Source organism: Rhinatrema bivittatum, chromosome 3, assembly GCF_901001135.1.
Source record: "Rhinatrema bivittatum chromosome 3, aRhiBiv1.1, whole genome shotgun sequence".
In the NCBI taxonomy this organism is placed as follows: Eukaryota; Metazoa; Chordata; class Amphibia; order Gymnophiona; family Rhinatrematidae; genus Rhinatrema; species Rhinatrema bivittatum.
In genome coordinates this window covers 96,853,492-96,867,926 of record NC_042617.1, presented here as the reverse complement: position 1 = coordinate 96,867,926, position 14,435 = coordinate 96,853,492, and the positions used below count along the sequence as shown (strand labels likewise).

Sequence of the window (14,435 nt, the reverse complement as noted above, 5' to 3'; positions counted from 1 at the left end):
ACATCCTCGGCTCAGCATATGATTGGTCGAAAAAGCAAACAGAATGTTAGGAATTATTAAGAAAGGAATGGAGACCATAACAGAAGATGTAATAATACTTCTGTATCGTCCATGGTGAGACCACACCTAGAGAACTATGTGCAGTTCTGGTCGCTGTTTCTCAAAAAAATATAGCTGAACTGGAAAAGGTACCAAGAAGGCTGACAAAAATGATAAAGGAGATGGAATGGCTCCCCTATGAGGAAAGGCTAAAGAGGTTAGGGCTGTTCTGCTTGAAGTACAGAATATGGCTGAGGAAGGATATGATAGAGATCTATAAAATCATGAGTGGAATAGAATGGGTAAATGTGAATAGATTACTCTTTGAAAAAAACAACAAAAAACTAGGGCACATTCCATGAATTAGTAAATAGCACATTTAAAACAAATCAGAGAAACTTCTTTTTCACTGAACACACAGTTAAGTTCTGGATTTCATTACCAAATGATGTGGTAAAGGTAACCAGCATAGCTGAGTTTAAAAAAGGTTTGGACAAGTGCCTGGAGAAGAAGTCCATAATCTGTTATTAACCAGATAAACTTAAATAAAGCCACTAATTATCCCTGGGATTTGGCAACATAGGATCTGTCTATTATTTAGGATCCTGCCAGGTACTTGTGACTTGGATTGGCTATTATTGGAAATCGGATACTGGACTTGATGGACCCTCGGTCTGACCCAGTATGGCAATTTAATTTATATGTTCTCATGTTCATATGAATTGACAAAGCAGTGCTAATATGTGGGTAAATCAAATACTTTCTAAACTAAGATTCAATGCTTCCAATGTGTGATGAATGACCTTCTATATACAGACACAGTGACAATTCATTTTACCTGCTCAGGCATTGGAATTAAATGCTCCATAGTAAAATGTCACTTTAGAAGAGGCTTACTTTTCACATTTATAAAGCCTTTAATGTATACTTTAAAAAGGAATACTTTTTAAATTTAGGAATGGAGATAAATTCTACAGTGACTTTGCTATACATTTCCTATTCTTTCTTTGCTTTACTTAAAATGTGAAGGTCAGTGGTAAGTGCCCAGCCTGAGGCTCTCTTCCTCATTAAATCTACCACAATCCACAAAGGAGACATGATAAGCTAAGCCTGGTGAACACTTAGAGCACTTTGAGCCTTTAAACATTATTTACTTCAACAAGAGAGCAGAATCCAGGTCCCAGTAAAGAAGGCTGGGAGTTGGCAAGAAATAAAATAATGAATCCTCATGCTCACATCATCTTATATTTCTAAGCTTTACAAAAACACTTCAGTGAAGTGAGTAAATGTATAGAAATAGAGGTATTACAGTATTGCATAAAATAAGAAGTACAAACAAATAGGTGATTAATTCACTTTGCAGTTAAACAAAAGCACTAGCATTCTAATTGTTCTCTCAGATTTTTTGAGGCGATACAAGCAGGGCCATAACTAGAGGAAAGTGAGGCGGCCATTCTTGTCTCAATGTTTAAATAGAGAAGGGCAGAAAAATGATGGCTTTTAATAGAGATCCCAAATCATGACCATTTGTTTAGGTGTTTAGGTTTAGACTGGGTTCATTAGAGTTCTGTCTGAGATCCGATCAAAATGGCCCAAAGAAAAAAGAGGCATGGTCCTAGTTTCAGAGAAATAGCTCTTTATTTCAACTGCTCAGGTGTTCTGGTTGCAGGAGTCATTGAAGGGAGACTCATAATTGAAAGCCTTCGGTGTGATAAAAGATTTTTCTATTCATCTCTGTTTCTGCTCTGCTTCCATTTCTCTTCAGGACTCTGCATGTTGGAGAGGTATGATAGGAGTATCGCCAGCTGTTACTACAGATGCAGAGTGTAAGCCCTGGACTGGGGTAACCTTTAAGGAGTCCACAGGACACACATTCAGTATGGGGGCTTAAGTGTCCATCCCAGATTACTCAGTCTCTTTAAGCCCCAGGGTAAAAGGAGTCTCAGGGGAAAGGAGGATAACCTTCTCAGTCTTAAATGTTAGCAGTATAATTAAGAAACTTCATTTTCAGGTTTTATTTTATGTATTCCTGAGAATTTCAATGCTATAAGAAAAAATAATTAGTGGAAAAATGACTTAGGGCCTCAATTTCTAAAGTATCGCGATACATTAGAAAATTGCGCTAATGGGGGGTGGGGGGTCAACCCGGGGGGGGGGGGGGTGGTGGTCCTGCGCTAGCCGGCAGCGATCGCACCGCCGCTGTGTGATCGCTGCCGGTTTCGCACCCAATAGCGCCACCATAGAAGGTGTAGCTATTGGGCGCGAACTAGGACGCAAAAAGGCCCTTACTTTTCGCTGGTGGCACCATCTTCGCGGAGTCGGCCCCCGTGACGCCCCGACTCCTCCTCCTCTTCTGGGGCCGACTCCACCCCGATTTAGGTAGCGCAGGCGTGCGCTACCTTCGCAGGTAAATAAGGTAAATAAGGCCCTTTGTTTCGACGTCATTTTTAAAGTAATTTTCTACTGATTACATAATTTTCTACTGATACATAAATAGTTAGTTACATTCTAACAGGCACTGATCAGAACTTAATAATTTGAAGTTAACAAGAATCGACTAGGGTATGGCTTGAGGGAAGCTGGATGGAGCGATGATGACAAGTTGTTGCTTCTTTCAACCCTGATTCAGTTTTGGATATGCTAGGTTCAATGACTGCTTAAAAATGTTGCGGAGCACGCCCTAAGGCCCTGTTAGGAGCTCGGAGGCGCGGTCCAACCTATGGTAGGATATGAGCCCTTGGGCTGCGGCATGGCTCAGGGAGGAGCCCCAAGACACACTTCGGTAGGTGAGCTGCTACGAGCACGGGTGGAGCAGGAGCGAGGCTGGAGAGATGACAAGGCGAGGATTAACCGGAACAGGAACAAGGTCGGGCCCAGCCTCCACTGGACCTACATGCACTAGTGTGACCCAGCAATGCAATGCTGGTCACAAGAGTAGCCCTCCAGCCATTCGACGAGTGCATGAGGCCAGACGGAGGCTGAGGGCAAGAACATGAAGACTCAGGCCAAGACTCAGGATACTCAGACGAAGACTTGGATATTCAGACAAAGACTTGGATATTCAGACGAAGACTTGGATACTCAGAGGACTCAAATGAAGACTTGGATATTTAGACAGAGACTTGGATGTTCAGAAGTCTCAAAAGAAGACTGGGATATTCAGATGGAGACTTGGATATTCATAAGACTCAAACGAAGACTGGGATACTCAGGAGACTCAGACAAGGATTCAGGTTACTCAGGAGTTTCAAGCAAGATTCGGTTAAACAGGAGTTTCAAGCAGGGGTTCAGGAGTCAGGTTAAAGTACTGGGTGAGAACTGCACCGCAGTGTACCCTACACAGCCACCCATGGCTGGTTGCAGACCTCGCTGAACGTGAAGCAGACTCCAGACGAGGTAATGGAAATTGAGACTGGAACATGGTGAAGATTCAGTAGAGGTCTGCACCGGGGCACGCCCTACACAGCTGCCGGTGGCTGGTCACAGACCACGCTAATGCGGAGCAGGTTCTGGCAGAGTCTTAGGCATGGATGGATGCAGGCACAAGGGAACTCCATAGACCGGGAACAAGATACTCAGGAAGAAGGCTTTAAAAACAGAAGTCTCCTGGAGGCTTGCGCTGCAGACGAGAAGAAGGCCTTGTACCATGAGATACCCTACACAGCCATCCCATGGACTGGTCATGGACCACGACATGGCATGCCAAGAGAGGTGGACAGACAAGGGACCTGGGAACTGGACGAAGAGCTGAAGATGAGATGGACGGAGTCAAGACAGGAACATCGGACATCAGGATCAAGGAGCATGGCACCTCAGGAAACAGGACATCAGGACATCTGGACATGGAACATCAGGAACAGAAGACAGGTGACGAGGGAGCTCCAACGAGGGACGAGACCAAGGACATTAAGGAGATAAAGTTCAGGAACCTGAAGAACATGGAACAAAGATCCATCAAGGCACAAGAGTCTATGGAAGACCTGGATCGGAAGGAAGATCACAGACATTGTGCTGAAGTGGTACAGGTTGATAACATCATTCCAAAGGGCCGCGGTGCTTTTCCCACTGCTGGCCCTTTAAATACTGAAGACAGGTGCGCACCCACGCCTATGCAGAAGACAGGAAGCAGCAGACACGTTGGCGGTGTCCCTACTGCGTGGAAGGTCCGGAGAGAAGCGGCTCTCTGCTGCGAAGATGGAAGAAGAGGCAGGCACCAAGAGAGATGGCTTCCATGCCACTCGAGGACCCCGGCAGCAGCACCAGCTGCGAAGAAGAAACATCAGGCGGCACAGTCCTGCTATATGGAGCAAGAGACGACTGCGGCCTCCAGGCCGTGAAGGACGGCATCGGCGGCGACCTGCCACACTCAAGAAGGAAGGTAGGTGGGGGGACTGCCCGTGGCTCATGAGCAGAACCACAAAAAAAAAAGATTGCTGACTGGTTGACTACACACACATTATCAGTAAATCCACAAAAATCTGATGACATTTGGTTTGGTCATTGTGGGGTAGATTTTCAAATAGCGCGATTTGGCGTACTTTTGTTGGCGCATCAGGCGCAAACAAAAGTACGCTGGATTTTAGCAGATACGCGCGTAGCCGCGCGTATCCGATAAAATCCGGGATCGGCACGCGTAAGGCTATCGATTCCGTATAGCCGGCGTGCGCCGAGCCGCGCAGCCTACCTCCGTTCCCTCCGAGGCCGCTCCGAAATCGGAGCGGCCTCGGAGGGAACTTTCTTTTGCCCTCCCCTCACCTTCCCCTCCCTTCCCCTACCTAACCCACCCGGCCGGCCCTGTCTAAACCCCACTCTTACCTTTGTCGGGGGATTTACGCCTCCCGGAGGGAGACGTAAATCCCCGCGCGCCAGCGGGCCGCTAGCGCGCCGGGACGCGACCTGGGGGCGGGTCCGGAGGGCGCGGCCACGCCCCCGGACCGCCCCGGGCCGTAACCATGCCCCCGGGCCCACCCCCGAAACGCTCCCGACACGCCCCGAAAATGCCGCGCGGATCGGGCCTGCCCCCCCGACACGCCCCTTTCTGAAAAACCCGGGACTTACGCGAGTCCCGGAGCTCTGCGCGCGCCGGTAGGCCTATGTAAAATAGGCGCACTGGCGCTCAGGGCCCTGCTCGCCTAAATCCGCCCGGATTTAGGCGGATTTAGGTGAGCAGGGCTCTTAAAATCCGCCCCTGTATGTCGTATATTAAGTTGCTGCCCCTGTCACATGTTAGGAGCACAAGATGGCGCGGGCCATCCAGTGCTCCTACCATGTGACAGGGTCCAGCCAATGGCATGGATACCCTGTCACATGATAAGGGCAAAGGGCCATCAGCGCCATTTTGATTAGTGGCAGCCGACGGCCCGGGAGCGGGAGATCGCTCCAGGGACCCCCACTGGACCACCAGGTACCTGTAAAAAGTTTTTTGGGGGGTCAGGAGGGTGGGGGAAGCTAAGGGATTAGTTTTAAAGGGTCGGGTGGGTTTTTTGTTTATCGGCTCGGGCGCAGCCGATAAACAAAACCTCGATCGGGCCTGATGAAAAAAAAACCACATGTGAATCGGAACCGGAATCCGAACCGATTCCGGTTCCGATTCACATCTCTAATAATTATAGTATAGATCTTATGGAGGATATTAAGATCCTTGGAATGCATTTGTCCATCCTGTCCAAGTCATTTTTTACAGTTTTAGAATGATCTGCTGTTAAAATCTTATTTGTCAGTATCGATTTGACTATGTTGTCTTGTGCATTAGTACATTCTAAAATTGATTCCTGTAATGCTTTGTATTTAGGAGTCATGGAATCCAAATTAAAATGATTAGAGTTGCTTCAGAACACTTCAGCTAGGATCATAAAGGGTTTATCAGAATTTGACCATATTGCTCCTGTTCTCAAAGGGTTACCTGTTTGCTGTAGAATTTTGTCTAAAGTACTCTGCTTGACCATAAAACACTTTCCAAAGGTCTTCCTGTATACTTGTTCAATTTGTTGATTCCTTTTTAACCATCACAATGTTTGAGATCATCTTTAAAAAAAGTCTTCTTAAGTTGCCCTCTCTGAAGGAAATTTATTTAGAGTTTATTCAACAGTCTGTGTTTCAATATCAGGTCCCCCATGCTTTGGAATTCATTGCCTCTGGATATTCACTTGGAAGGCAATTATTTGAAATTCAAGAAATCAGTTAAATCCCAGTTTTTCTCAAAAGTTATTTTATTAAAACCATGACCATTTTAAGTTTTTCTTGTATTTATTGCTGAAACACTTTTGAGATGTAGGGAACTTGATGTTGTTTGTTTGTTTATTTTTTGGGGGGGTGTTTGTTTTTTAAGATTGATTTTAATGTTTTTGGGTTTTAATATGTTTATTTTTTTTGTATTTTGGTTTTGCTATATTGAACTACCTTGATAACTTTTTAATTGGTATACCGGTTTATTATATTGTATTACCTTTTTCATTTTTATTGTACATTGTTTTGATGTGATTGCAAAAATTGGTTTATCAAAAAATAAATTACCATTACAATTACCAGTGGAAGCCACCTTATTATACCTTCTTGTATACAGATCTTCTGACTTCGGCACATCACGCCTAGCAATGAGTTGTGTAACCATTTCCATTTTTGTTTTACAGAATCTCAATTTATCTGTTTTACTGGTCTTTTCTAAACTGGCTGTGAACCATCTTGTCCAAAGCCCACTGTCCTGTGTTACAGTAATCAATCTCTCTTCTTTAGGTTTAAGTTCTCATAAGAACATAAGAAATTGCCATGCTGGGTCAGACCAAGGGTCCCTCAAGCCCAGCATCCTGTTTCCAAAAGAGGCCAAAACCAGGCCATAAGAACCAGGCAATTACCCAAACACTAAGAAGATCCCATGCTACTGATGCAGTTAATAGCAATGGCTATTGCCTAAGTATAACTGATTAATAGCCATTAATGGACTTCTCCTCCAAGAACTTATCCAAACCTTTTTTGAACCCAGCTACACTAACTGCACTAACCACCTCCTGTGGCAACAAATTCCAGAGCTTGAGTGAAAAAGAATTTTCTCCGATTAGTCTTAAATGTGTTACTTGCTAATTTCATGGAATGCCCCCTAGTCCTTCTATTATTCGAAAGTGTAAATAACCGAGTCACATCTACTCGTACAAGTTCTCCTCTACTTAGCAATTCTTGTGCAGGTTTTGATCTACTTAGAGTTTCTGAAGTAAGGCTCTGTAATTGCCAGTATAATTATGCTTGTGCTAATTGTTTTTACATTGTTTTCTGATATGATTCTTTAAAATGTTTTTTCCCTTGTTTTACAAATGCTGTTGCTTTTTCCCCTTCATGCAATTTTTGAATATTTGAAGCTTTTGATGCTGCTTGGCACTTATACACATATGTTTTTATTTTAAAAAATTGTAAATCTCTGCTGTTTATTATTGCTGACTATGTTGACTGTTAATTGGATAAATCTCAATAAAAAGAAAACTATTTTAAAAAAATGATATGCTTAAGTGCACATGGGTAAATTATGCCCTACGAAGAGGAGGTATAACTTTACATGAGATTATTTGTGTACATATGTGGCCAATTACCTAAGTATTTTCAAAGCACCCATAAGTTCACTTTGAAAATATTAGTTAAATAGCAATGTGATCTTTTTGAAAATTACCCTCCCCAACTGCAATTTTATAACTGTGAGGTTTGGGGATAAAATGTGTGTGTAATTTTTACATGTAGATTTGACCTCACATTTTCAAAGTGAACTTATGCACATACGTTTAATTTGAAAATTCCAGTGTAAATGGGCTGGTATGTGCACCAGCTCACCCCATGCAGCATTTCACCTGCTCTACTGAGGGCATAAATTGTAGGGGTGAGCTTATCTGCATACGTTTTAGGGAACAAAAGTACAAACATGAGTCCCAACTCTGCCCTCCTCCAGAATGCCTCCCCCAGCATGTGTAACAGTTTGTGCAGAATTTGGTTACGCATGTACTCGTATGAATCCTGAGCAAATTTATGAAAGCCATTTATGGACATACTCTCAGGTTTCATGTGCGTAAATGGCTTTGCAAATTCAGCACGATCTGTTTACTTAATATGCAACCAAGCATACTCTTAGCTTTCCCAGCTGTTTTATTACATTGATTGATTACTTAGAGGTCATCCAAGGTGATTACTCCTAGATCCCTGTTTGACAATTTCTACTTCTTGCCCTTCTAATTCATACTTGACTAATGGACTTTTGCATCCCAAATGCATGATTTTATTCATTTTCACGCTGGATTTCATTTTCAAAACATTTTACCAGTTTTTTCTAGCTCCATCTCATTTTTTTCTACTCCTTCCAGTGTGTTTATTCCTTTGCAGATCTTAAGTATCATCAGCAAACAATTGTATCTTTCCACCACCAGTAATAAAGAGACTGAAAAGAAGGAGTCCTCATACTCAGCTCTGGAGAACTCCACTCATCCCTTTTTTTTTTCTTCACCAGTCTTTGTGCCCTGCATCTTTGCTTTTTATTTTAATTCTTCTTTCTGCTTTCTTTCCTCTTATTCTATTAATCTCTGCCTTTGCATTCTCCTTCCCCCCATTTTACACTTTCTTTTTCTCTCCACCCCCTTACTTTCATGTTTGACCCCTCTCAATCTCTCTTTGATTCTCTCCATCTTTCTTTACCACCCTCAGTTTTATTTAGGCCCTCCCCCCACCCACCCTTACACAAACATAAACATCCTTCTATCTCTTTGCTCTTCACCCCCCCCTCCAGCTCTCTCACCCCTCTAGGTTTCTTTCTTTCTTGTACTCTCTATCTCTCACACCCTCTACCTCTGTTTCTTACCTCCTCTATCTTTCTCACAGTCCCTTCTTAGACCAATTCTATGCAGATATGCCTGATGAATACTCATTGTGGATATCCTGAAAACTAGGCCTTTATGTGTATCTCTGAAGCTGAATATCCCTTGTATAGAACATATATATGTAAGGGGCAGGACAGGTACTTCCATTAGCAACCTAGGGGGTTACCTAGAATACCATCATTTTGAGGGTGGCAAAATCCCACCGGCGTGAGGCCCAGAGGGAAACTGTACCAGAGCCAATAGCACCAAGGAAGGGAGTGCTGTGCTGGAGCCACTGCCACTGGTAGGAGAGAGTGCTAGGCTGGAGGTAATTTGGGGGAGGAGGGGTGAGTGATCAAAGATTCACCTAGGTGCTAAATATTCCTGCACTAGCCCTGGTAAGGAGAACACCCCAAAAGTGCCTCTTACTAGTAGATTTGCATTAGCTGTTATGTTACTGTGGCCTCAAGAGTCAAGACATGAGTTGCCAAAAGTACAGAATCAGAGGACTTAACAGATCTGCCCTGCAAGTGAGGGCAGTGTAGGTAAGAGTGTTTTAGGAAGTTTGGCATTCCAGTCAGGAAGTTTCATTGATAAAAACTCCTGTGCCCATGTGACACAAATACAATGGGAAAAAAAAAACTGCCAAAATAAATTGTTGGGGATTCCTGAGAGGAAGTCAGGAGAAGGCTCTCTGCTAACTGCAGTCTGTGGGTGTGGTCTTCCCGTGGCGTGGAGCTGTTGGGGGCCTTTCCTTTCACAAGGAAAGTACCAGGAGTGGGACTTTCTCACACCTGATGAGTCTCTGAAAGAGAGGGATTCCAGCCCAGGGAAGGTGCCAGGTGCTTCCAGGAAGCAAAGGGTCCTGGGGAGAACCCTAAGGGACCTGAAGAGAAGAGGTTACCAGGGAGCATAGGTGCTTGAAATTGTTTATCTATCTTGGGAGATGTTTTGGTGAAGCAAGGTGTTCACTGACAGAAAAATAGTAGGAGTAAAGTTAGTAGGAATGTGCATTCATTTTTAATGAATACCAAAAATGGAATGAATGAGGCCATTTTCAATTTGTTCAAAATGGAACAAATCAAAAATACCCTCCTATAAAAATACCCCAAAATCTGGGGTATTTTTGTACTTATGACATTAACTCTGAGACCTCCAGCAACTGTATCTGGGCCTTCAATGTGCCAAGGCTTAGCCTTAGCCTAGGTTCAATCCTAAGTACCAGGATGGCCCTAGCCAAAACCTTGGCACCAGGCATAAGCATTTTCAGGTATTTTTGTAGGAGGCTGTTTTTGGGCCTAGGCCTTGCTGTTGAGGCCTGGACAAGGTGCTGAGGTCTAGACCTGGAATGGGTCTGGCACTGAGGTCTAGGCCCAAGCTGAGCCTGATGCTGAGGCCTAGGTTCAGTACCGTATCCAGGCCTCATTGCCAAGGCCTAGGCCCAAAATAGCCTCCTTCCAGTCCTGACACTTTAAAAATGATGCCATCTCCCTGGAGGTCAGCATTGAAGTAACATCATCTCAGTTCCTTCCTCAATTGCAGATGGCACTATTTTGATGTTTAGTCAAGCATCATGCCAGGTGTACTGGTGGGAGGTTTTGAAGTGACCTCATTTTGATACTGGCAGAAGTAATGTCACTTTGGTGCTATCCTCCAGGCAGATGGTATCATTTGAAGCACCAGGACCAGGAGGAGCATCTGAAAGCCTCTTTCTAGGTCTAGGCCTCAGTACTGGGCTCAGGTCTCAGTGCTGAGCCTATGCCTTAGAGCCAGACCAGGCCCAATTCTGTTTGTTTTGGGGTTTTGGGTTTTTTTTTATTTATTCGCTGTTAAATTCTGCAGCTTCCTCAAGTATATGCTTTCCTTTAATGTTCTTTTCGGTTTAGCAAAGAAACTGGACTGAAACAGTAAATAAAAACAAAAAATCCCTAAATGAAAAAAGAAACCAAACTGAAAATTTTGGAACAACATATACAGAAAAGTTAGCCAAGCAAGTGCCGTCACCCCCCCTCCCCCCGCTACACTTACACACACACACACACACACACACACACACACTCCTACCTTCAAAAAAAGCTGGGGCGAAATACTATGTGCAAAGAGCCAGCATCACCCAGCACATTAGTATTAATGTATTCACCTCACTCTAGGCGAAAAGCTTAATGATTGTTCTCTTTACTGATAGCTGTCAGTGAAGGGACCAATCCCCATTCAGAACCAAGTAACTTGAACTGATTAACGTCCAAAAGTAAGTTGACTTGCAAAAGTTAGGTGGATAACTTTGCCTGAAGTCAAGCAAATAACTTCAATTGTCTGAAGTTATCTCAGTTCGGAATGAGGATTGGTGCCTTCACTGAAGGCCCATTCATTGTTTTTTCATCTGGAATGAATAAATTAACACTAATGTGTCAACTCTTTTGCAGCAGGCCACTCTAGAGTGTTGGAAAGGTAGGGATTTTAACACCTTTTTAAAGTGGTGTGGGGAGGGGGGAATGGCATCTGCTGGACATTCTAGCTTTTTTTTTTTACTTTCAATACACAAAAGTCCAGTGATTGGCAAAGTTATATTCAGCAGGACCCTTACCTGGTTAAATCCCACTGAATATCGTAAAGAAAGTTAGCTGGTTAACTTTGACCGATTAATTCCCTGCTCGCTGCAATGCTGAATTTTGACCTCGAAATATGTGAGTAATGGTCATATTCCATTGATGGGTTTTACATCCTTAGCATTAATAAGACCTTCTGCATTACAATAGGTTGTATCAAACTTCAGCTTACCTTTGCTATTTCTTCTTGAAACACCACTAAGTTTAGATGTGAGATATTAACGAAGTCTGGACCATACACCACAGTAACCATGCGGCTCTCCAGTCGACCTCCAAGGCTTCCCACCTCCAATAGTTCCCGTAGTTTTGGATCCTGCACGCAAGCACACAGCAAGAGAAGACCCGTCAAAATCATGTTAAATGGAATTACAGTTATTAAAGGTTCTCTTGAATGTTTGCAATAAATTCTTGCAACTGCTTTGGGTCCCATTTTCAAACGTTTTGTCAGGAACATAAAACAGGAGAAAACAACCTGTGAAATTTAAAAAGCAGTTATCATTTTAAATAGCCCAAATGACAGGGCCGGTACTTCCTCTTTTGCTGCCCTCAACAACCAATTACTGTGCTGCCCTGTCTCCCTACCAAAACCCCATGGATTTTAATACAGCCATTCATGGGTCTTTTCCTTTTTTCCTAACAATAACTGAGGGTCTGAACATAGTTTACAGGTTAGAGCAGGGGTGGCCAATTCCAGTCTTCGAGAGCCACAAACAGGCCAGGTTTTCAGGATATCCAGTAAATATGCATGAGACGGATTTGCATACGGTGGAAGCCGTGCATGCAACTCTGTCTCATGCGTATTCATTGTGGATACCCTGAAAACCAGGCCTGTTTGTGGCTCTCGAGGACTGGGTTAGAGTAAGGCAATCAGCTAACCAGTGGGAAATCTAGGACACGTCTTCCCTGCACTGCCATTAGCGGGCGAGTACAGGGAATAAGTGTGGGGAAGGGTGGTTGTCTGGTGGACTCTCCCCATGAAATATTGTAGTAATCTACTCTCAAAATATACCTAAAAGCATGCTCTTTGAATTCTGAAACCACTAAAAATTTCAACCCAAATTCTGGTTGCAGAAAATGTCGAATCAGCTAATAAAATCCAGCTGTTATCAATATGTAAATGTTAAAAAAATATATCAGTAATGAATAAATGGAAACCTCCCACCCTCCACCAACAATATAAATTCAGTGTGGGAAATATATCCTGATCGAAGCCTTTGAACAGGGTCCCAGGATATTTTACACTCAAGAGTTATTAATATTCTCTATCAGACAATAGTTTCCAAACTTTGGTGTCTCTGCCTTGATTTTCTAGCTCAATATGTCTTTTTTTTCTCAATCTTGGTCTTGTCTCATTTCCTTTTCTCTTTTCTCTCTCTGGTGTCCTTTTTTCTGTTTTAGTTTTTCATAAGAACATGTGAAATGTCATATTAGATCAGACCAATGGTCTCTTAAGCACAGCATCCTGTCTCTGACCCATCCAGATCGCAAGTACCCATCAGGAACCAAAAGAATAAGCCCAGTCATTCTTGCTCAACTAGGAATAAGAATAACTTTTCCATGTCTGCATGGCCAATAATGTTTTAGAAACTTTTTCACCAGGAACTTGACTAAACCCTTTTTAAACTGAGCTGTGTTAATTGCTTTCATCACATCCTCCTGCAACAAATTCCACAGTTTAATTGTGCACGAGTGAAAAAAACACTTTCTCTGATTTGTTTTAAATGTGCTATCTATTATCTTCATGAAGTATCCCTTAATCCTAGTACTATTTGAAAGGATAAATATTAATCATTCCCTATTTAACTGTTCCTCCCCACTCATGACCTCTATCACCTCTCTGCCATCTTTTATCCACGCTGAAGAGCCCTAACCTGTATACCCTTTCTTGATAGGGGAGCTGTTCTGTCCCCTTTATCATTTTGTTCACCCTTTTCTGTATCTTTTCCAGTTCCGAGAAAGGCAAGCAAAATCTCTCTCTTGCCTTTTTCTCTCCAAATGTATACTTTAATACTTTCTCTTTCTTCCTTCTCTCTTCTGCTTTTTCTGCTCTCTTCTGTTTTTCATCTTTCTACTCTTCTTCATTGTCTCCTCTTCCTGCATGCCTTTCCCTATTTCTCCTTTTTTCTGTTCTCCTTTATGTCCTCTTACTCCTTAATCCCTTTTACCTTTCCTCCCACATTAACTCCCTGGGTTCCCCTACCCATCAAAATCCAGGGTCTTCTCACACACTCTGTCTCTCCCACCCTGTCCCCTCTCCCTCATTGTAGGTTTTCCTTCCCTCTTCATCTTCCCAATAACCCATCTTTTCCTCTCTGTCCATCCTCATTCCTTTCTTCCTCACATTCACCTTTTCCAAGGTACTTTCTCCCCTTTTCCCTGGCCCCCACATTTACAGTCCTGGTCCTTGCTCCTTCTCTCTGCATCTCTTCCCTCCTATCTTGGGTCCCTCTCTTCTATTACCCCCATCATGGCCCCCCTCCCTCCCCTCCCAATTATGGCCTTTTTTTCTCTTCTATTCCTTCTTCCCCCTCATCATGCCCCCTCTTCCTCCTATTCCCAACCATCTTGCTTATCTATAATTAACCCCACCCTTGTCCCAAGTTCTTGTCGTATTTGTAAAAGACAACTCTATCAGTCCATTATTCAAAAAGATCATTATTGGATGAATATGGCTGCAGCAGAAGTCATTGTATAGAACAATTCAAATTACAGATTTCTCCCCCCCCACCCCCCCCCCATCTTCAGCCCTCTCTGTTTTTACCTGGACCGGTGATGGGAGTAGCAGCAAGAGCAAAATAAAATCAGCATGGGACACAGAGTCTGGGTGTGCATGCCTATAGGTTCTGTAGTGGTTGTGCCCCTGCAGTTTTTCTTGGTTACAGGAAGCTCATGCAGATCCTTTAAGGAGGTGCACACTGATTCTTTACTCCACACTGTTTTTTATTTTGCTGTTGCTTCTGCTCCT

At 43.3% G+C, this 14,435-nt stretch overlaps 1 protein-coding gene across 2 annotated transcripts in view; it reads right to left on the bottom strand.

Moving 5' to 3' along the window:
* Nucleotides 1–14,435, bottom strand: part of PLCB1 (phospholipase C beta 1) — a 1,417,494-nt gene that overhangs the window by 632,939 nt on the left and 770,120 nt on the right. For both annotated transcript variants that reach the window (XM_029593506.1, XM_029593507.1), the window contains exon 4: nt 11,643–11,783. In XM_029593506.1, coding sequence (XP_029449366.1) covers nt 11,643–11,783 — 141 coding nt within the window. The remainder of the gene's footprint in view (nt 1–11,642; nt 11,784–14,435) is intronic.